Raw genomic sequence first — 25,146 nt, 5'->3', positions numbered from 1 at the left:
AGGGGAGGGGAGGGGGGGGGGTGACGAACGACTCGTCCGCGGCGAACCGATCTTTTACGCGACTCGGGGAGTCGGTCTTTTTTTTTTATTATTATTATTTATTTTTTTTATTTTATTTTTTTTTCGTGCGTGACACATCGACCGCAACCAGACACGCGCGCGTTCGGACTTGAACATCGATCCGCGAACAAAAAGAAGCAACGTGTCCGAACACACGCCTTGAATTTCCCGTTCAGCAAGTGTCGGTGGGCTTGGGGATTTTTGACTCCAAACGGCAAATAATTACATTACAATAAACAAGAGTCCAAGGATCTTTTATTTTATCTTATTTTATTCATTTATTTTTTTAACATTCCCTCCGGGCGCTCTCTCCACATTGCATTAGGTGACTTTCAGTGAAAGGGTTGGGAAAAATCGAACGACTCTTTTTTTTTTGTTTGTTTTAAACGAGGTACTCGCCAGGAGCCAGCTCTCAAGGAGGAGTCCAACCTTTCACCACTACTTCACTGTTTACTTGACTCCGCTGTCACGCGCCGCACCGCGTGTGGGCGGGACTTCCAGCTTGTTTTGTTTGTTTCGTTTGTTTGTTTGTTTGTTTGTTTGTTTGTTTTACAAATGGTCTTCGTTGCCTCCTCAGGCAACATTCAAACGCTCGGCCTCGCGCGTCCCTCATCCAAAAGCAGTAGGTATGAGGTAGTGTAAGGTGGCCTTACTGAACTATAGACGCCGGTTCCAATTCGAGATGGTAGTTCGTTCCTTTACGATTGCGGTGGTCCGCTCACGACCTCTGCTGCCACGACACTACAATCACAACGTGTTTGGGAGAACACCCAACAAAACGTGTGATAAGCACTCAAGACTTGTTCTTAAATAAAAGTACAAATACCCTGATACAAAATGGTTCTAGTTATTCTATTGTCATTTCTACTTAAGAAAAAGTACTTGCGCTTAAATGTACTTAAAGTACTGAAAGTATAATATATAAAAGAGCCTACTGTATGATACTGAATTAAGTGTGTACTTTTTCTGCAGAGGGCTCAAAAAAATAGTAAAAAAAAAACCACGTGTATAGTGTAATTTACAAATAGAATTCCTCATTATACATGACAAAAAGTGCAAATCTCAAAGAATAAAATGTAGTCATTTGTGAGGTAAAAATGATGTTGATGAATCCATTGTTTTAGGAAAAAAGTATAACACATTTTTTTTTTATTATTATTTTGCTGTGGACCCCTGGAATTCCCCCGCCAACCAGTTTGAGTCAAAAACAGGGAGACATGTTGGCACATGGTCAACTTTATTATCTATCAAACCTTCAGCTGAGAACAGTGTTTGTATCTGACAAAGTGTTATAGTAGACAGTTACAGTGGACGTTGGAGGATGGCGGTCAGATGTTATGCACTTCTGAGGTGTGGCCCTGGTACGGTGCACACCTCAAACCCAGTCATTTCATTTCACAAACACCCATTTCAAATCAGTAGTGTTGTCGGAGACAGTGAAATTCACAGGATGTCAATCACATTTCAGGTGTGACTGCATGACAGGTTATGCTTTTCCTATACGTGTTGACATGGTCACATTTTACACTATTTTAGTGTTATGGAGAGTGCAAAATACTGTCAAATTAGGCACGAGAATAATTTAAAAATGACATGCTTTCGATTTTTCTGGGCATATTAGCTTGGAGAACCATATCAATATTGTTACAGTGGGTACACATTTTTAACTGCGCACACACACGCGTAAACTGCGACCACTCTGTCCAGCTCTGTGCCCGTGGCTGGACAGAGTGGGAGCCTTTGTCATCCACATTCTTGGTTTGATTCTACTGTAGAGCTACTACACTAGTTAGGAAATAAGCCACGGCGACCATTGAAGTTGTGCAAAGATACAAGAGTATTTGGAGCAACTGGCGTCCGAGGCTGAGCTACAAGTGTTTCAGAGATCAGGCGTAAAACCGACCCCCACAAATCATCAACATCGTTCAGTGAAGACCCCACTGTACTCCACTGGCTAAAAATAACATGCCTTAATCGCTATGTAACTTATTCTAAATAACCCTGTGAGCAGATGATAAGTATTATTTTAGCTCTTCTGACATGGATAGCATCTTAAAAGTTGATAATAGTGGGTGTGCGGGGGACCACAAATACAGCTCAATAGTGAGTCTGAAGGCACCGTTACATTGTCATTCAGCAAACAGCTTTTTTTAGACATAACATCGACAAGGTCGGGGGTATCAGCCAGCTAATACACACCAGGAGTGGACAATGCAGAAAAAAAACAAAACATTAACAAACAATTACAACAATTATTATTCAGCAGCTTCTTCTACCCTGGAGAAAATTATTTTAAACGAGGTATCCCGGCCCAACTTCCACCATTTTTTATTTAATGTTTCTAGCTATGGCAACACAAAAACAGAAATAAAAGAGCAGTGGTAATCGGTGCATTATTTCCGCACATAAATGCTTGGTTAGTATACCAAAGCAGACGTTTTGTAACAGGGATTGACTACGGGAAAGAATGCCCCGATAGTTCCAAGTTTTAATGACTGATTCTGATTTGTCATCGATCCAGAGCGGTTAGAGAGAGAAAAAAACAATAGCAAAGAATACATCTGGGTGAATTTTTGGCCTGGCAACAAGAATCTGGCAACCCATAAATGAGAGAGGGAAAAAAAAAAAAGCGGAAAGACAAAATAAATGATGTGATACAGAATGTGTCTCAAAAGTGTATAGCATGTACTATACCTAAGTAGTGTTTTGTTTTCTACCCTGTTCTATTTCAAAGTTCAACACTACACGGAGGAAACTTTATATACATATGCACCAAATCTTTTGCTACTATTTACAAATTGTCACTTCTAAATGTCATTCATAAAATTATGTATTTGAAGTTGGGACTTGATATTTAGATAAAATAAGACATTGACAACATGCATACATTTATAAATATATACAGCAAAATTAAAATTCTTAAAAAAACTTGTGGTCAAAACTTTTAAAGCTTTATAGTTTTAGCACACTGCTTACTTGGAAAGGTTTGATTGGCCATGGTTTTCAAAACCTGTTGAAAATACAGCGAGGGGATGGGAGGTGGGGGCGTGACACTCTGATCTTTGGAAATATTTGACTTCTCCAGTTTATTTCTGTGACTGGAAACATTATTGTTGCTAAGCAACACTAAACATTCCATTGGCAGGCATTAAAAAAATACAGGATCCTCCAGTGATTTCAGTGGCACAGGATTTTATCTACAGTGAACCAAAACTCCCTGAGATTTATCACAAACAACCCATAGTTCAGACCTTCCATCAACATAATTTCATAACAAAATACATAAATGTCTCCAACCTGCAGAAGCTGCTACTCAAAGTTGAAACAGTATTCTGCAAAGTAGTAAATGGTTTTGGGGATCCTGGTGCTCAGCAAAAAGCAATTGCATTAACATTGTAAAATCTCCCAAGTTACATGCTTCAGCTTTCCTCAGTCAATGAAGTTATTAGTTTTACATAGATTCAAGATTCTACAAGAGTGAAATGTGCATTAACGTTTAATATCTTCCTTTGCTGCTCACCATGCGTTTCAGATTGTAGGTCTTGGGACCACTGAATGGCGCAAGGATTTCCACACCCACCCCTCCTCACAATCACTTCCAGAATTACTAGCAATTGGGAGACTTTCTTCATTCACATCCCGCGGACATATAAGGGTGTCCTCGTTGATATCTTCTCGTGTGGGAGGAAAATAAGCAGCATGGTTGAATGGACGGGGGGCGGGGGGGGCATCTACAGCCTTGATCCGGGGAGGTTTGGGTATTGGCTGAGTGTATCCACTGCACCGCATGCAGTGAGACTGGGACTTGGAGCAGACAGTGGGTCCACGCCACTTCACAAGGCGTCATTAGGCCAAGGGAGACATCCACTTTCCACCGCGGCTTAAGCCGCTCCGCCCCCACTTTTGGTAATCAACCATGTCATAATGTCCTCCTTCTTAAAAGAAGAGGTCACTGTGATGTAAGATCGGTGACGAGGCGGAAGGGGGTAAAAGAGAGGGGGAGAACTGACGAGAGAAGAGAGGAAGAGAAGGAGAGGGAAGGAGGGAGGGAGGAAGAAGAGAAGACAGAGGGGAAGGATGAGTATAGCAGAGCAAGCTCGCTATTGCCGGGTGACAACCTTTAAAGCTTCAGAAAATCCTCAGCCAACCCTGGCACTGCTCCAGGTGTGTGTGTGCCTGTGTGTGTGTTTGTACACCGGGATACTCTTAAGGTCACAACTCACACACTGTAGCACACGGACTGAGTCACCTTGCAATCTTCCACCTTTCACTGCAAAACAATCCTCTTGCTTGATATCTCCCAAAACCTCGTACCTGCTGCAGAACATCGAACACATCCACATCCAATCTACTCTAACGTTACATAACAGAGCTACCAAAGCCTTTTGACTTACAAATCTCTGGATATAAAAAAATCATATTTAATCATTATTTTCCACTTTTCTATTTCCTGACAACAAAAAGAAAGAGACATTTGCAAGTTCCCCATGATGCGTTTTTCCTTATACTCTATCCTAAAATTTTACACATGACCATGTTGTCAATACTACATATCCAATGGCAGTGAATGCTCCAGTAGTTCTGTTTGATCCTATTAGCTTTTATGACACTATAAACTCCCAATTCACCAGTCCACTCCCACAAGCTAAAGCTAAGAAATGCTGTTTTTGTTTTTTGTTTGCCAAATGGTGCTATTGCCAGAGTGTCAGAGTTTGACTGCTTGCCTTCTCGGCTCCATTGTCAGTCTTTGTTGGAGGCCATTTGCCAGTTTGGGTTTTGTTTGGAAATGCAAATACGGTGTGTGTGTGTGTGTCTGTGGGGGGGGGGCTGGCTGCACTGCCAGTAGCGTGTGATACATCTAGTGCAGTTTGCTAACCGAGCAATTACATGTAGGGATGCCTGCAATCTTCTCTCCTTCAGCTTCTGCCACTGGCTGCCCCAGCTGGGGTCCCGGATCAGTGCCTTTCTGTGGTCAGTACATAGCCTCTCCCTTACCAAGACTCCAAGAATTATGTATTCTCCTTGGTCCCTAGAGGTGATCCACCATCCGCCACCAAGCGCCTATGCACCAACCCTAGATGCCGAGCAAAACACCAAAGAGGCCTTTTACAGAGCTCTCGACTTCACCATCCAGAAAACATCAGCTACAGTCAAACTTGTCCTCATGGGAGACTACAATGCCAGAGTGGGCTCTGAGCATCACATATGGAGTAAAGTCCTTGGCCAGCATGCAGAGAAGAAAATGAACAGCAATGGGCTTCGGCTCCTCTCTGTCTTCCAGATGACACAAGCTTCTAGATGAACATACAGACTCAAAACCACCTACCAGCACTCCTGCCCAAAACATTGGCACCTCCTGGACTACATCATCGTCCGTCAAAAGGACAGACAGGATGTACTCATGTCTTAAGCCATGAGTGGGGCAGAGTGTAGGACTCATCATCTTATGGTCAGTATACTCAACTGTACTGTACTTAACAACTCCACCACCGCAGTCAACCTCCGACGCCTCCTTGCAAGTAACCTTACTCAGGTCCCTGAGGACTCCACTGATTGGTAATTTCTGCTCACAGCTATCCACAGCGCAGCCTTGGAAGCACTCTGTCTGTCAAGGAAACATTACCAAGGACTGGTTTGATAACAACTGCCGAAATACAGTCACTCCTGCAAACAAAACACCAAACCAATAAAGCTCTCCTGTCAAACCCTGTATTACCGACCCTGAAACCTTGCTCTCCGGGTCATGGAAGACACCTTGTGGATGCAGAAGGCTCTCCAAATCCTTATGGACTGCAATAACACCCAGGGCTTCTACAACACCATCAAAGCCCTTTATGGCCCCAGGAAGCAAGCCATTGCCCTGGTCTGATCAGCGGATGGAAACTCTATTCAAGGTCCGTAAGGAGATGCTAGGCCGCTGGGCTGGACACTTTGAGAGCCTCCCTAATCACATCAATCCGATTGATCTTCAAATCCTCAATAAACTCCCAGATCTTCCACCAATCCTGCATCTTGACACTCTGCAGTTTCCCGAAGTCCTCCAAACCACAAGAGGCTTGAAAAACAAAAAAGTACAGGACCCAATGGGATCACAGCAAGGGTCTTCAAACATGCTGGGTACCTCTGGACACACTGCCTAAACTTTGTGATTGTTAATGTCTGGAAGTCAGAGATCGTACCGCAGGAGTGGACAGAGCAGTTTGCGGGAATAGCCGAAGGATCTCCCTTCTCTCCATCGCAGGGAAAGTGCTGGCCAAAAATCTGATCCAGACTGGTGGAGCACATTTCAGAAAGCGCTCTCCCAGAAACACAGTGTGGCTTCAGGAAATCCAGATCCACTACTGATATGATCTTTGTCATATGGCAGCTGCAAGAGAGAAGCATAGAGCAGTGCAAAGACCTCTACATTGCCTTCATTGACCTCATTAAAGCTTTTGATTCCCTCAACCGTGAGATGTTCTGGAAACAGCCATCCAAACTTGGGGTCACCCATGTTTCTCTCTATCCTGCAGCAGCTGCATGATGGTATGCAAGTCAGAGTCCTTACGGGAGGTCTCCCATCAGTGTCCTTCAAAGTTGGGGTTCGGGTCAAGCAAGGCTGTGTTAGCACCAGTCTTGTTCAATTTCCTGCTTTCAGTCATCCCCCACCTCTTCCACCATGCCCTGGGACGCAGGGAGGGAGTCAGCCGGCAGCACTGCCTTGACGGCAGTCAATTTAATATCCGACGTCTCCAGGCTCATACCAAGTCATTGCTCAACCCACAGAGCATCCTCCCTCACACCCCAGCTTCCAAATCAATGGGGTCTCACTGCTAGTGGTGGTCCACACTTCCCTGACTGCTCCCTTGACAGTGAAATAAACAGCCGCATCAACAGAGCCTCCTCAGCCTTTGGGTGCATCCATACAAGGGTTTTTGAAAACAAAAATCTGAAAGTTAGCACCAAGGTTTCTGTGTACAATGCGGTATGTGTCTTCAGCCTGTACTATGGGGCAGAAACATGGACCCCATACAGATTGCACATGACCAACCTTGAGCCTTTCCATACACACTGCCCACAGAAAATCCTTGGTCTGTCCTGGGAAGCTCGAATCCCCCATACAGAAGTTCTCTCCATGACCAACATCCTCTGCATGAAAGCACCACTGGCTAAACATCATCTCCACTGGATAGGGAATGTTATACGCATGCTTGACCACCGTCTGCCCCACCAAGTCATCTACGGCCAACTCAGCGCTGCAAAACAGGCAGCTGACGGACAAAAGAGGTGTTACAAGGACTACAGCAAGGACCTCCTGAAGCACTGCAACATAAACCCCAACCACATAGAACCTCTGGCTCTTGATAGGATGGCCTGGCTTGTCCTGCCTGCCAGATGGATAGAACAGCTACATAACAGCATCCAACAGAGGAGGGCCGAGAGACCTGCCCAACGACACCAGCAGGCTGCAGGTATTACCCCAACATCTGGGCTCCCATGCCCCATCTGTGGTTGCGTGTGGCTCACGCATCGACCTCCACAGCCACATGAAGTGGCACCAACGGCACCAGCAAGGGTCATCATAGGACATGATGGAAAGCTAAGAGTGTGTGTGTGTGTGTGTGTGTGTGTGTGTGTGTGTGTGTGTGTGTGTCCTTCAGAGGCTGTGTTTGTGTTCAGGTTGGTTTCACAAGTTAGCCTCCTTTTTAAAAATGGGACCCACCCAGTTTGTGCGGTTTCGGTTTCGACACAAGCTCAGCCAGAGAGGAGGGAAAGGAGGTAAGAAAGAGACAGGGCAGCGAGAGCGGAAGATAGAAATGATCGGAAGTCGGTCTGCCAATCAATCAAAGGTGACGCAAACTGGGCTTTGAGGAAGCCGGTGCCGTAGAGATGTGGAGCTATGGTAGAGTTTATGTGACACATGTTGATTCTTTGTTTCTCTCTCTCCCTTCCACTTCCCTGGTTAATCAAATCAGCCCTGGAAAAAATAAAATAAAAAAGCATTGCTCGTTCCACGTTGGGGCCGAGCTGTGATAGTTATGGGTGCATCTTTTTAAATGTGGGGGGCTGATATTTAGTACCCAGTGTTCAGATCCACCGTCCAGAGCCCTGAGTGTGCTGCTTCTTCTTCTTCTTCTTACACACATAGTAGACAGGAAAAACCACCAAACCTACAGGGTGGGGTGGGGGTGAAGGGGTAGGGATGAGCAACCATGTGGGAATGAGATCAGATTATCAAAACCGGAGTAAAGCTAAATCAATAATAGGCACAGGTGATTATTTTGGCTTCACACAAATGTAAATGTATATGAAATGTGTCGTAGAACAGTGGTTCTAAATGTGGAGTCTAGGGTTCCCCAGGGGCCCTTCAAGAGGCTCCAGGGGATCCCCAGTAAAATTATTCCAGGGTTCATTCTGGCATTACAAAATTTGATTCAAGGGCTTTCAATTACTTTTTTAAGCACCATCATTTTTTTCCATTTTCAAGGACTTCCCGTTTAACATATATAATCAATTTTCAATGTAATTTTTATTATTTAAAATATAATCTCAAGTGTCTATTTCCAACCATGCTGGATTAAATGCACATTTCCCTACCAGGAACTACATCGTAAATTCTGGACAATTTTTATTACGTTACAATTTGAAGAACAAAACCAGGGGGAACATCACAGGTTTTCAATGATCGTGTTTTTGTCAAGGACTTTTCAAGCACTTCAGCACAAAGGGGGCTATTTTCAAGGAATTCCAGTCCTTAAATTCTGAGGATGAAATTCAAGCATCTCAACGGCCTGGAAAGAACCCTGGTATTAATAGTTAAACTCCAACATTATCTAATTTACAAGACGTTAGAAAGGAGAAGAGGATGAAGAATAATGACTTTGGGATCCTAGTTTCACTGTTATCTCCTTAACTATAGTACAGACGGGCATGGACGTTTGGACTAAATCAGTGTATGAGTGTGTTTACCTATCACCAACGACAGAGCTCCAAGCACCACAGCGAGCACAATGACCACCGGAGCCAACACCACCTTACTGACTGCAGAGAGAATATGTCGGTAAGATGTTGTAGGAAAAAAAAGGAGGAAATTAGGGTTTTTTATGGGGGGGGGGGGGTCACATTTCAATTTTGGGGAAAATAATACTGACCAGCTTCTTTCTGATCAATTCTGAACACACATTCGGCTGTCGTAATGGATGCTTGGTCCTTGGAGAAATTTTACTAATCGACTCTAGCAGCTGTTAGCTACAGCAGACCCTACACAAGCCACGGCAGCTGCTGCCAACATCAATTACCGTGGTCAAGAGAAACTCATATAAACATGTGTGCGGGATCACAGACTCACCACAGACAGAGCCCCTGATCAGGCGTCTCAGGTGCGGTTTATCAGGTAAATAGCGATACTTGCAGCCAAACACACTAAGGTTGGACGTATGGTCTCCAAAAAACCTGACAGCAGAAAAAAAAGAAAAGAAAAAAAACAAGTCAAGAAATTATGACGGACAGAGAGAAAACCCAACGAAAGAAAAAGGCCTCTCACCTCAGTTGTCGGTAGCGCTCTCCACAGCGATAACAGAAGTTGGTGTTGCACTGAGTACATGTCATGTGGTCGCATCCCTCCGTTCGCTGGATATGGATCTGAAGACAAGGAGAAAAAAACAAAACAAATTATTTATGTACATTTATTTTTATCACATCACACAATTTAATTTTGTTTTACAAATTAATCACATATTTACAATCGGTTCCCACCATTCACTCCCCTCATAACTTTCTACCCCCAATGCCTCTTAAATTTCAGGCCTGTGCATGACAATATGGACGTACTGATATGTGGTGGTAATCTTTTCTGCAATAACACCTATCTTCTGTTCCATTCCATCCATTTATCCCTCCATCCACCCCCTGGCCCCGTCTCCCCCCATTCCCAGTTCCTACCTTGCACTGTGGACACTTCTGAGCGTTTCTCTGTCCGTGCTCTATGACACTGGCCCAGTTTCGCAGGAGTTTATCTCCTCTCCGGTAGTCGCGACACTTCAGCCCGTTGTGCCAGGGAGCGTGGCATTTAAAACACCACAAAAACTGGCATTCACTACACTGGATCTGCGATGCAGGAAGACAGACAGACAGACAGACAGACAGAGAGAGTGTGAGTTTAGAAAAGCAATATTCATTAACAAACCGTAACATGAAGTCAATCTTATTCCATACCCCAAAATAAACCTTAACAGTCTGAAAAAAATGGAGAATAAAAACAATAATAATATAAAATAGAAAAAAAAAAGTGAAGTAAAAATAAAATAAAATAAAAATTATCAAATAAATACAAATAGCCAAAAAATACAAAACATAAAAAGTGGAAATAGTCATATATATAAAAATATACAAAATATACAAAATGAGATACTATGCACAGGGTAAATTATTGTTATGGGTATATAGAGTATAAATGCTAAAATATGAATAATTAGTATTTACTAACCAGCTTAATTTATACAGTGTAATACCAGTGTTATTGTGCTTGTTGTATGTTGTTGTATGAATGTATGTGTGAGTGAGAATGTGATTAAAAGTATCAAATGTCAAACTGCTTCATCTCAATATGCCTGCTGTTTCGTAGCCTCACCTTGTACTTGTGTTCTGTGCGGTTTGGGGTGAGTGTCTTCAGGGAGGTGAACAGGCCGCACTGGGGGCATGGTTTGGTGCTCGTGTCCAGTTGGCTCAACTCCAGGAAGTATCGGTACTTTACCACTTCCTCGTTTTCCAGATGGGACACGACAACGCTGTGCTCCAGGATGCCACTGCACTCAGGGATGGGACAGACGATGTACACCCGGCCAACTTGGACCTGGGAGGAAATATCAACAGGTGAGTCGAGTCAATAAATAATGGTCTGCATCCCTCTGTCCCCCTAAATACTATCAACCCCCTGACTACAAATATCACTAGTGTGAGTGTGAGATCTGTCAGATATACACTCACTGATCACTTTATTAGGAACACCTGTACACCTACTAATTCATGCAATTATCGAATCAGCCAATCGTGTGGCAGCAGTGCAATGTATTAAAATCATGCAGATAAAGATCAGCAGCTTCAGTTAACGTTCACATCAACCATCAAAATGGGGAAAAAATGTGATCTCAGGTCGTTTCTCAATACCAAGTACGCGAAGTCCAGACTTGCAGACTTGGTAGTTCAGACTTGGCAAGTTTGACTCGGGAGTACAGACTACCCTCTCCACCACTGCCATTACCACTGCTTGGTGCGAAATGCATTCTGGGATACTTGGCTGTCCCAAGTCCACACAAGTCACCACCGATGCATCCTTGATGCGGACTTTGAATTGGAACAGTACTTGGGCTGCGACTGATGACGATTCACAAGTCCACAAGAACACAAGTACAGACAAGAACGCAGATTAAGAAAGGCCTTCAGTGTTTTCGACCGTGGCTTGATTGTTGGTGCCAGACAGACTGGTTTGAGCATTTCTGTAACTGCTGATCTCCTGGGATTTTTAAGCACAACAGTCTATAGAGTTTACTTAGAATGGTGTGAAAAACAAAAATACCCAGTGAGCGCAGTTCTGCTGATGGAAACGCATTGTTGATGAGAGAGGGAAACGGAGAATAGCCAGACTGGTTGGAGCTGACAGAAGGGCTCAGTTACAGATAACCACCCCGTACCATTGTGGTGAGCAGAAAAGCATCTCAGAACGCACAACACGTGGAACCTTGAGGCAGATGGCTACAACAGCAGAAGAGCACGTCTGCTTCCACTTCTGTCAGCAAAGAACACAAGCTGAGGCTGCAGTGTGAACAGGCTCAAAACTGGACCGTTGAAGACTAGAAAAACACAGCCTGGTATGATGAATCTCAATTTCTGCTGAGGCACACAGATGGTAGCATCAGAGTTTAGCGCCAATAGCATGAATCCATGGATCAACCTTGTGTCAGATACATTTTTTCTTTGTACATTTTGGGTCGTCAATACCAATCAATCATCGCTTGAATGCCACAGCCTATTTGAGTATTGTTGCTGACCATGTGCATCCCTTCATGACCACAGTCTTCTAATGGCTACTTCCAGTATGATAATGCACCGTGTCACAAAGCAAAAGTCGCCTCAAACGGATTTCATGAACATGACAATGAGTTCAATGTTCTTCAATTTCCTTCCCAGTCACCGGATCTGAATCCAATGCTGCAATCCACCGGGGATGTAATAGAACAGGAGATTCGGCTGCAGCTGACAAATCTGCTGGAATCGCGTGATGCAATCATGTCAACATGGACCGGAATCTCAAAGAAATGTTTCCAACATCTTGTGGAATCCATGCCAAGAAGAAAAATAAAAGCACAACCCAATGTTCAGTAAACCATTTTCATACAAGATATTGAAAATAAAACCAAAATTACATTGTTATATCTACATAAATAGGCCTTCAGACATTTATGTGCGTACATATACGAGATTCAAGATGTTTATTTGTCACATACATATACATACAAGCGTACATAAACTGTATGTAGTGAAATGACATTGCAACGCAACCAGAGATTATGCACAATAAGTAGTAACTGGCACAATCACTAACTAATTAAATAAACTAACTGATTCCTAAAATGTAATTCAGTTAGTCAATAGAATCAAATATGAGTAAAAAAAGGTAATATACTAAGTGGGAATACAAAATAGAAATACAAACACAAAATAGAGACAACTATGAATATACAGATATGTGCAGTAAAGTGGCATGTAAATAAAGTGAGGTAGTGTGTGTTGAGATATACAGTAGTTATATAACAGTATGGCACAGCAATACAGTATGCAGTACAGTATGCTATAACCCAGCACATTGATACAGTATACAACACACAGTACAGTTAGGTAGTGGGGCCTATGTGTGTGTGTTTCAATTCAGCATTAAGTCCTTATGGCTTGCGGGAAGAAACTCCATCTCAGTCTCTCTGTCCTCACTGAGTGACTGCGGAGGTGCTTGCCCGACAGCAGCAGCTGGAACAGTCTGTTGTTGGGGTGGTGAGGATCCTTCATGATCCTGCAGGCTCTACTACACCTCCTGGTGTATAAGTCCTGCAGGGAGGGGAGGGTAGTTCCAGTGGTACGTTCGGCTGAATTCACCACCCATTGCAGGGTCCGCCTGTCTGAGGCAGTACAGTTCCCAAGCCAGGCAGTGATGTTGTCTGTCAGGATGCTCTCCACTGCTCCAGAGTAGAAGGACTTGAGGATCCTTACGAGACCCTGAATGTCTTCAGCTGTACTGAGGTGGTAAAGACGCTGTCTCGCCTTTCTCACCAGAGTGTCTCTATGTATAGTCCATGTTAAGTCCTCCGTGATGTGGACTCCCAGGTACTTGAAGCTGTCTACAAAAGTCCCATTAATCACCAACGGCTTGTGCATCCTTGGTTGTAATCCTCTCCTAAAGTCCACAATCAGCTCCTTCACTTTGCTGACGTTCGGGAGGAGGCTCTTGTCCTGACACCAGAGTGACAGGTCAGCCACCTCCTCGCGGTAGGCCTTTCCGTCATTGTCGGTGATCAGGCCCACCACGACAGTGTCGTCAGCAAACTTCATGATGGTGTTGAAGCTGAACCTGGCCACACAGTCATGTGTGTACAGGGAGGACAGTAGGGGGCTGAGGACGCAGTCCTAGGGGGATCCTGTGTTCAGGGTGAGGCAGCTGGACGTGTGCCTCCCCATCCTAACCACCTGGGGCCTGATTGTGAGGAAGTGTGAGGAGTGTTTAGTCCTAGCTCCCGCAGCTTGACAGCCAGTCTGGTGATTGAAGGTATGGTATGTAGTAGTAGTATGGTATTGAAAACTGAACTGTAGTCAATGAACAGCAATCTCACATAGCCACCCTTTGGCCATCCAGGTGCATGTGTGTAGTGTGCAGTACCTGGGATACTGCGTCATCCGTGGATCTGTTCGGCCAGTATGCAAACTGCAGTGGGTCAATGGTGCAGGGGAGGGAGGCACAGATGTAATCCTTAATCAGCCTGTCGAAGCACTTCATGACCACTGAGGTGAGGACCACCGGAAGGTAGTCATTCAAGCAGGCTGGAGAGGCGTTCTTTGGCACAGGGATGATGGTGGACTTCTTGAAGCAGCACGTGACCACCGACAAAAGCAGACGCTTTTATCCAAAGCGACTTACAATTGTTCAAACACCGACGGACGCAGCCATCAGGAGCAATTAGGGGTTAAGTGTCTTGCTCAAGGACACTACAGCATGCTAGCAGGAGGAGCCTGGGATCAAACCAGCAACCTTTAGATCACAAGACCACCAGCTCTACCGCCTGAGCTACCATCCCCAGCAGCTAGTGGTGTTATTGCCAGCCTCGAACCGTGCATAAAAGAATTTCATTTTGCGAGGCTAGGGAGGTGTCCACACTTGTGGCTTGGGGAGGGGCTGCTCTTGTAGTTAGTAATACATTTACATTTACATTTAGTCATTTGGCAGACGCTTTTATCCAAAGCGACTTACAAGGGAGAATAACATTCAGCTACATTGCGACAGAGATTAGTGTAACAACAACATTGGTGTAACAATAAATACTGCAAGGTGGTGCAAAGTAATTGTAGATTAGGACAGGAGGTACTCACTGAAGAGCTGGGTCTTCAGGTGCTTCTTAAAGACAGAGAGGGAGGTCCCCGCTCTGGTCATTTTTGGCAGCTCGTTCCACCAACGTGGAACTACAAATGAGAATAGCCTGGATTGCCGTGGCTGTATGGCCGGCAGAGCCAGGCGACGCTCATTTGACGAGCGCAGCATCCGGGGGGCAACATGTGCTCTTACAAGAGCAACAAGTAATAGTCTGCAGCTCCTGCCACAAGCATCTGGTGTTGCTCCATCTGTAGCTCCACTGTGTCCCTGTATGTCCATTTAGCAACCTTCATCGCCAACTGCAGTTTGTAGGACGCCGTTTTGTAATTGTCCATGTTGCCGGATATAAAACCATTGTTGTAAGCAGCCGTGCGAGCATTCAGAGGACTGCGGATGGATTTTATCGACCCGTGGTTTCTGGTTTGGAAATATCCTAACTTTCACTGCGGGAACGATGCTGTCTGCTATCATGGCTATGAAATTCATAGTTACTTCCATAAACTCGTTGAGGTCACTTGAACTTGATTTAAACATGTCCGAGTCGATGTCACTCAGAGCGTCTTGAAGCACGGCCTCTGATGGGTTCGACCACCTTTTAACGTCCCTCGTCACTACCGTTCCACATACAATACTGGGCTTGTGAACAGGAAGCAATGAGATGACGGCGATGTCTGATTTCCTGAAAGCAGGTAGCGAGACTGTCTTGTATGCGTTCTTGTACGGTGTGTAGCAGTGGCCCAAAGTTCTTTCTCCCCTGGTATTACATGTGATGTGTTGATGGAAATTAGGCATAACTTTTCATCATATCATATAGGTCCGATAGTGCTGTGTTGGTGTCCGCTTGCGGTGGAATATAAACGGCTGTGATGATGACCGTGCTGAATTCCCAGGGAGGTAGAATGGATGGCATGAGACGGTCAGCCGTTCAAGGTTCAGCAAGCAGAAGCGGGAGAAGGTCTTTATGTTGTTGGGGTTACACCAGCTGCTGTTGATCCTGAGGCAGACACCTCCACTGTTGGATTTCCCCGACTCCCCCGATCTGCCAACGCGGAACACTGAGAAAGCCTTGGCTGGACGTATGGCGTGGTCCGCCACCAGCGGGTTCAGCCAGGTCTCCATCAGGCAGAGGACGAAACAGTTTCTTGTGTCCCGTTGGAATGTAATCCTCGCCCGAAGGTCATCCATCTTATTTTCCAGGGACTGGACATTGGCAAGAAGGATGCTGAGCAGAGGTGGACGGTAAGGTTGTGTCCTCATTCTGATCCGAATGCCGCCTCGCTTACCGCGGTGCTTTCTCCATTGGCGCACCCATGGAACGACGGCTGCATTGTTGTTACTATTTTCTTCGTTGAAATTGTTGGTGTATAGCAATCTCCGGCGGCCACCCTGGATCAGCGGATAAAATGTCCTTAAGTTGTTCTTTCAGGGATTCTTTTATACCCACGAGTGCATCGCAGTCGTAGGAGATTACTGCAGATGAGTTTTCGACAGACATGCTGTTGTAAAATGAAAAAAAAATACTGAAATGTGCGCAATCTACATGGAGCGTTCACGCAGGCAACCACGTGGGCGGCGCCAAGCAACAAACTTGATGATGGTGGGGCTGGGAAAATTGAAATAATCACTACAAATAAGTTTAAATCCCTTATCTCCACCTTTTTTATAAACTATTTTTGTTTCTATATAGTTAACAATCACCTCTTAAAGCTTTCATCAAGCTTAATTTTGAAGTCAATGGGAGTTACATTACATTACATTACATTTAGCAGACGCTTTTATCCAAAGCGACTTACAATTATTCAAACACCGATGGACGCAGCCATCAGGAGCAATTAAGGGTTAAGTGTCTTGCTCAAGGACACTACAGCATGCTAGCAGACCAGCTCTACCTCCTGAGCTACCATCCCCTCTACATGTTACATGATAAGGCACAAGAGGCCTCCCAGTGTTTGTCTGTTTTGAGCGTGTGTGTGTGTGTGTGTGTGTGTGTGTGGGTGGGTGCAAAGGACAATAGAAAAGCAGAAGACAATAGCAACAACCTTGGGGCACTACTATACACACACCTCCCTAATCCCTCTCTCCTTACTTCTCCTATCACTCTCACTCTATCCTGTCTTTCACTTTATGTATGTGTAATCCGGCAATGTTCTGTGTTTTTCTTTGTCTACTCGTCAGTTGTTTGTTTAGTTATGTATCCCTACAAACTTCCTACAATACTATGGCAATGAAAAGGAACATAAAGGAGGACACCCCAGACTTACCTATGGGAAAGCATGGGAACGGTAGTATAGCTATTGCCCTGCATGCACTGTGCCATCACCCCCTAACTAGCTTCAATGACACTCATTAAGTTTGTTAGTTGGAATGTGAGAAGCTTGGGCTCACCTGCTAAACGTAGCAAAATCCTAACTCACCTCACCAAGACGAACCCCAGCTTCTGTCTACTGCAAGAAACCCATCTCACTGCATCTGAGCACCTCAAACTCAAAGCTAAATGGGTTAATCAGATGTTTTCCGCATCATACAACTCAAAAAAAAAAGAGGTGTATCTATATTGATCAATAAAAGTATCCCATATCAAAATAAAATCACAATATCAGACCCAGAAGGGCGTTTCATAATGATTAATGGGATTTTAGGTAACGTCAAAATAACCATAGCTAATATTTATGGCCCCAATGCTGATGACCCAAATTTCTTTCACAATATATTTTCAAAACTTTTAGAATTTTCTGAATAAATTATCATATTGGGAGGAGACTTCAACACAGTACTGGATCCAAATTTAGACCGCTCTCAAACCAGAAATATTTCTAAATCCTGGCGTTCGTCAGACACTATAAAACAATACATGAGTGATCTTGCTCTTGGGGATTGCTGGCGATCAAATAACCCACATTCTAGAGAATACACATATTACTCACCACCCCACCAAAGTTTCTCTAGAATCGACCTTTTCTTAACAAGTAACTCTGCACTGTCCAAAATCACTAATCCAGAAATCCACCCTATTGTAATTTCCGATCACGGGCCGATTAGTTTCAACCTGATAAATGAAACAAACCGGAACCCTCCCGGCGGGTGGCGGTTTAACACCCCACTTTTGACAGATAAAGAATTTAATCATCTATTTTCAAGAGAATGGACTTCCTTTATTGAACCGATTGACTCCCCAGAAATATCACCATCCTTACTTTGGGAAACAGCAAAGGCAGTTCTAAGAAGAATGTTCAGTTCAAGAATGGCAAAATAAACTCGAACAGCGACTAAATGAGTTACATTCCCAACAAGCCCACTCATCTTCTGAGCAAATCCAAAATGAGATCAGAACAATTATATCTCAACTTGAAACTATCATTCATCAAAAGACACAATTCCTTATGACACGGACAAGAGCAAATTATTTTGAATTCAATGACAAATCAGGTAAATTTCTTGCCAATCAATTGAAACGTGATAGAGAAAAATCACTTATTACAGCCATCAGAGATTCACAGGGTAGAATATCATACTTTCCGCAAGACATCAATAACATATTTAGAGACTTTTATAAGAACCTATATCACTCGGATAATGAATCAAATATATCAAACAATCACTCTTTCCTTGATGATATCGACCTTCCTAAACTTTCGACGGAACAGGCTACCACCTTAGATCAACCACTTACTCTTGAAGAACTCAGGAAAGCGCTCTTCTCAATTCCCAACAATAAATCACCTGGATCAGATGGCTATCCAGTGGAATTTTATAAACACTTCTGGCCACTAATCTCCCCACTATTCATCAGAATGGTTACAGAGGTCAAGTCAACCTCACCCATGCCTCCCCACATGAACACTGCCCTTATCTTGGTTTTGCTGAACCCCAAAAAAGACCCAACCCTCACCTCCAGTTACAGACCCATAAGCCTTATTAATTGCGACCTTAAGATTATAAGTAAAACACAGAACAGAATTGAAAACTAATCCCATTTATAATTCACCCAGATCAAACAGGCTTTGTCAAAGGCAGACACTCATCCAGCAATATGCGTCGTTTATTCAGTCTGATGAGCATATCTAAAAGGAACAACTTAAATACTATCATTGCTTCTTTGGATGCCGAAAAACCATTGGATAGAGTGAATTGGACATATCTCTTTTCAATCCTCAACAAATTTGGCTTTGGAGAGTCGCTCATTCAATGGATCAGAATCCTCTACAACTCTCCATCTGCTTCTGTCATCACCAATGGTTACACCTCACAGCGTTTCACTCTACGTGGCACAAGACAAGGATGTCTGCTCTCCCCTTTACTATTCGCCATCTTTATTGAACCCCTCGCGGCGGCTATCCGTCAAAACAGTAATATTGTAGGCATACAAACAGGAAACTCTGTTCACAAAATCAGTTTGTATGCAGACGATATCCTTCTGTACATACGGAGCCCAATATCATCCCTACCGGAGGTGTTCAATCTTATATCTAAATTCTCAGCTATCTCAGACTATTTAATAAATTGGACTAAAACCACAGTCTTACCACTCATTGGGGGGGGACTGTAATGCTGCAACCCAGAAACTTCACTTAACCATCACAACAGGCAATATTAGATACCTTGGTATTGATATCTCCCCAATCTATCAGATTTGTTTAGCCTTAACTTCACTCCATTGCTCAAATACATTGAAGAAGATCTAATTCGATGGAACAACCTACCCATCTCACTAACTGGAAGAATAGCAGCAATGAAAATGAATATACTTCCAAAAATAAACTATGTATTTTCAATGACCCCAGTGCAACCAACAGTACATTGGTTTAATACTCTCGACTCAATAGTCAACAAATTTTATTGGAAATACAAGAAACCAAAACTAGCAACCCTACAGAAAAACAAAGACTGTGGAGGCCTAGCAGCCCCAAACTTTAGATACTACTACCTCGCAAACCATCTTCAATTTATAACTAAATGGTTACAACCAGATCAACAATTGGAAATACAAGAAACCAAAAATTAAACTAGCAACACTTTAGAAAAACAAAGACTGTGGAGGCCTAGCAGCCCCAAACTTTAGATACTACTACCTCGCAAACCATCTTCAATTTATAACTAAATGGTTACAACCAGAGCAACAATTGGCCCATGGATGGCGAGATATTGAACAATCTGAATGTCAGGAGTTATCATTATCCGATCTCCCATTCCTTACTGAATCTATAAAGAAACATAATTGCTTTAAAAACCCACTTATCGCAACAACTCTGTCAGCCTGGTGAAAATTCCTCAAACTCAGTGGTCACACTCTATCTCCAAACAAATTCACGCCAATCTGGCGCAACCCAGATATCCTGGTTAAAAACAGACCAATAATCTTTAGGTCTTGGAAAAGACAAGGAAATACTCATCTGGAACACATTTTTGAAAACAATTTGCTTATATCCTTCCCAACCTTAACCCAAAGGTATAATGTCGGTGGCCACGGCTTCCTTCAATTCCTTCAATTACAGCAGTCTCTAAAAGTTAAAAACAAATGACGAACAACATCCTACAACCACCTGAAATGATTGAACATCTCACTCATATCGGTCACTTGAAAAATCCCATCTTTACCTACAATGAAATGGGAAAGAGACCTTGCTGTTCCCACCGATATCAACCTGTGGAAGCTTATTTGCAACAACACCTTTTCTATGACCCGCAACTCCAAAATGCAACTCATCCAATGTAAGATTTTGCACAGAGCCCATATCACAGAACACAAAATGTTCAAAATTGGTTTTGTGGATGAAGACATTTGCTCTCACTGTTCCCTTGATACCAGAGATGACTACTTCCCACCTATCCTAGCATTCTGGACCAACATCACCGAGAAGCTATCAACCCTTCTGGGTTGCAGTATTCCAGTTTCCCCATCTGTATCTCTCCTCGGTGACCTCTCCTCAGATGACCCGTCTGTTATTAATAGATTACATCTCAATGGAAAAACTATTGTCAATATCCCAAAACCATGTTGATTCATTTAATGAGATATGGGCTACTTTTATCACTGACATAACTCCATCATTTAATACTTGAGTCTTCCTAAGTCGGTGCAATGTCGTTGCGCTTTGGGGCATGTGGGGGCCCTCCTGGTCTGCCGGGGCTCCGCGTTTGGGTGGCTGCCCGGGTGGCTCAGGGCCCAGGGCCTCCTCGTGCTCCCTGGGACTTGGTCATGCTCCTGGGGCTGGGTGCGGGGGTTGCTCCACGGCCCTCTGGCTTCTCTGGGGGCCCGGGGGTTTTCCGTGGCCGCAGGGCGGGGTACCCGGGGATCTCCTGCAGCCGGGGGTTGTGCGCGGGGCTGTGGAGTTCGGGGGGCTTCGGGGCCCCTTGCGCTGCTTGGAGGCGCCGCAACATAATACAGACCTTCTACACCAGTACCAATGAGGATAAGTCATGTACACTCACCGGTGGACATCTTATACACACACACACACACACACGCACCCCTGCTTGGAGTGCACCCCAGCAACCGGGGGTGCTTTCCTCTCCTTTCCTCCCTTATTTACTGCCATAACTTTGACAGGAAGAGGCCATGGGACCAGTTGAAGTTCCAGTTTTCCTGGACCTAATTTACTGTTTTTCAATACATGTTGTCATCCAATGTTCATGTTTTTGTGTAAATGTTGTTTGTTTCTATGTTTATTTATCTACTGTGCTCTTCTCATTCTACAGGTCGTCCACAGGACAGAGTTATTGCAGCAGTTCTTGATGATTTAAGAATTAATAAAGAGTTGCATTGCAGGTTGAGAACTTGAACTCCTCTTGCAGACTAACTCTGTCCTGGATGCAATGGCATACAAATACTCTGTGTTGTATGCCCAGCATGCTGACAGCACAGGTGAAAAAAAAGCAAACCCACACACACACACACACACACACACACACACACACACACACACACACACACACACACACACACACAAAGGAAAGTTGATACTTTCATTGTGTTACTGTCATTGCAACAGGGCAAAATGTGTGTTATGCCCAATGCCTCAGACTGGTCTGACGGGTTATGACTTTTACCATGTGCATGTGCACATGTGTACACACTAACTCAAACTAAAAGTTTATTTTGGGATGGGTTCTGAATGTGTTTGACGAAGGGTGGTTTAGCCCTCACCCCCATAATGTAATGTATAGGGACCGATCAGCCACAACATTAAAACCAGCTGAATATTATCATGTAGCCCCCCCTCGTGCCGCCAATAAAGCTCTAACCCGTCGAGCCATGGGCTCCACAAGACCTCTGAAGGTGTGCTGGGGTTCCTGCCACCAAGAAATTAGCAGCATATCCTTTAAATTCTGTAAGTTGCGAGGTGGGGCCCTGATGGATCGGACTTATTGCACAAGCACATCTCACAGATGCTCGATTGGATTGAGATCTGGAGAATTTGGAGGCCAAGTCAACTCCTTGAACTCTTTGTCATGTTCCTCAAACCATTCCTGTACAACTGTTGCAGTATTGCAGGGCTCATAATCCTGCTGAAGAGGCCACTGCCATCAGAGAATACCGTTGCCATGAAGGGGTGTAGTTGGTCTCCAATATTTAGGTAGGTGTTACATGTCAAAGTAACATCCACATGAACGCCAGGACCCAAGGTTCCCCAGCAGAACGTTGCCCAAAGTAACACATTGCTTCTGCCGGCTTCCCTTCTTCCCATAGTGCATCCTGGTGCCATCTCTTTCCCGGTAAACGTCACACACAGCCATCCACATTGTGTAAAAGAAAACGTGATTCATCAGACCAGGCCACCTTTTTCCATTGCTCCATGGTCTAGTTCTGACACTCTTGTGCCCATTGTAGGTGCTTTTGGCAGTGTACAGGGCTCAGCATGAGTACTCCGCAGCTACGCAGCAAGCTGCAATGCACTGTGTGTTCTGACACCTTTCTGTCATCATTAACCTTTTCAGAAATTTGTGCTACAGTAGCTCTCCTGGGATCGTACCAGACGGGTTAGACTTCGCTCCCCAGGCGCATCAATGAGCCCATGAGCCCCCATGACCCTGTCGCTGGTTCACCGGTTGTCCTTCCTTGGACCACTTTTGGTAGGTACTAACTGCCGCATACCCCTTGCCCATTTTTCCTGCTTCCAACACATCAACTTGAAAAACTGACTGTTGACTTGCTGCCTAATATATCCCACCCCTTGACAGGTGCCATTGGAATGAGATGATCCATGTTATTCAATTCACCTGTCACTGGTTTTACTGTTGTGACTGATCATGTATAATCTAAACATTGACTCCATTGGTTGGCTGATGTAACATCTATTGCTGGAAGAAAACCTTTGAGCACGGTAATGACATGCTCACCCTAACAACTGTAGTTTGACCCTAAACAAACAAAAGAAAGAATAATAATATTTACTATGGGGTAAATATGCACGTGTTCAAATGGAACTTGACATATCCCCCATCCTCCTCTTTTGCAGCATTCCGTTTCAGTAAATTGCAATTGGAATATGCATGCGCACTGATCTGCAGGATAAAAAAAAAAAAAGAGCACTTTCTGACGTTTATCAGAGCACCGAATATGACAAGTACTACGTATTGAGAGCTACCTGGGAGCTGAGGTAGAGTCCCAGACACTCCTCACACACGGCCGTCCCGCAGCAGTGCAGGGGTGCGATGGGTTTATCCTCCAGGCACACCCGGCAGCAGCTCAGCGCAGCGGTGCTAACGCCACTGTGCCCCGCGGGTGGCCGGCTCGAAGCCCGGCTCGGGTCCACCAGATCCACCAGGTCACCCAGACTGTACAGTTCGGGACTCGACCCCGCTTCCCGGCCCGGGTCCAGCGCGTTCTCCCCTGCGGCACCGCACGGCACGGCTGTTTGGTCGTAACGGTCTGTGATGTCAACGTCTCTTCGGAGGCTATCGTGGGCGATGCAGTAGACGCGTTCCCCCGGGGGGCAAAACGTGCGCTCGTTTTTATCCCCGGATCCGCCCGTTTCATCGTGATCGTATCGACCATCCCGTACCACCCTGCTGTTGTTGTTGAGGTTGAAGGAGTGGGATTTGGATAATTTGTCCTTCCCCTCGTCGAAACTGCTCATGAAACTCGGCATTTTGTCGTCGTGGGCTCCCCGTGGATCATCTTCCATCCCCCGGTGTGTCTCTCTCCCCCATGGGAAGCGCCTCTCCCTCCTCTGCCGACTCCTGCCGCTACCAAAACAAAACAAACAAAGCAAACAAAGTACTTCCGGTTTGATCAGCATGTGGGAGTCTGCTGGGAACGGGGCGAAGCGCCCCCTAGTGGCGAATGACAGTCTATCTCTCTATCTATCTATCTATCTGTCTGTCTGTCTGTCTGTCTGTCTGTCTGTCTGTCTATCTATCTATCTATCTATCTATCTATCTATCTGTCTATCTGTCTGTCTGTCTGTCTGTCTGTCTGCCTGTCTATCTATCTATCTATCTATCTATCTATCTATCTATCTATCTATCTATCTATCTATCTATCTATCTATCTATCTATCTGTCTGTCTGTCTGTCTGTCTGTCTGTCTGTCTGTCTGTCTGTCTGTCTGTCTATCTATCTATCTATCTATCTATCTATCTATATATCTGTCTATCTGTCTGTCTGTCTGTCTGTCAGGTTAACTGGTTAAATGTTTATTTTGAGGTGCATTGTTTATTGTAAATTGATGTTTTCTTCCATGTTAAACTTTTTTATGTTTTGTTGGATAGGGCAATTTTCTATTATTGCTTTATTATATTGCCTATTCGTTCTGATGCTTTGCGCTGCAATTTCTGTCCGTCTGTCTGTCTGTCAGTCTGTCAGTCTATCTATTTTTCAACAGCAGCCATTCTCTCAGTTGCCAGGAGACAATGTGAAGATGTCACGTCATTGGTACTTTTATTAAAAGTATTTAAACTCAAAAGTGGTGACACTGGATCCTGCTTCATTTTCCTCCCACTCTCCATCCAACTAATATTGAATTACTTTCTGCTTTGAACAGAATGTAAGCGAGCACTCACTGTGTGTGTGTGTGTGTGTGTGTGTGTGTGTGTGTGTGTGTGTGTGTGTGTGTGTGTGTGTGTGTGTGTGTGTGTGTGTGTGTGTTTGTGTATCAAGACATGGGAACAATACGTTTGGGAATGTAAACTGAAAGGGACAAAAGTGGAGAAATCCAGGATTTGGTGAATCTAACCCACTGCTAGTCTCCCTTACCCCATTTCAGAGTTTCCTCCAAATCCTTTGGAAGCATGGAAAATTACACCCAATCTGCTGTGATATAATTAAGCCAGAAAAATTTTTTTTTTCAATCATTCACATTACATTGCTTCCGTGCTCAGAATAGTGAAGAGTTCAAGTTTGGTTAATGCTCTTTTTTATCATTTGCATTCATATAACCGTTTTTCAAATCCTATCTTAGTTCCACCGCATGTGGTGACAGATAAACACATACACGCACGCACGCAGGCACACACACACACACACACAAACAGGCC

The 25,146-nt window shown here is 44.3% G+C and overlaps 1 protein-coding gene across 1 annotated transcript; it reads right to left on the bottom strand.

The window, feature by feature from the left end:
- Window positions 1-7,776: 7,776 nt before the first annotated feature.
- Window positions 7,777-23,796, bottom strand: rnf217 (ring finger protein 217; the record flags this gene model as incomplete). The annotated part of the gene is made up of 7 exons (XM_079996634.1): window positions 7,777-8,210; window positions 9,010-9,081; window positions 9,389-9,492; window positions 9,584-9,681; window positions 9,982-10,146; window positions 10,670-10,891; window positions 23,257-23,796. The coding sequence occupies 7 exons, from the start codon at window positions 23,794-23,796 to the stop codon at window positions 8,128-8,130; spliced, it is 1,284 nt and encodes a 427-aa protein (XP_079852760.1). The 3' UTR covers window positions 7,777-8,127.
- Window positions 23,797-25,146: the final 1,350 nt, after the last annotated feature.

Source organism: Zeus faber (genome assembly GCF_960531495.2).
Source record: "Zeus faber genome assembly, chromosome: 2".
Classification (NCBI taxonomy): Eukaryota; Metazoa; Chordata; class Actinopteri; order Zeiformes; family Zeidae; genus Zeus; species Zeus faber.
This window is presented reverse-complemented; position numbering and strand designations above follow the sequence as displayed.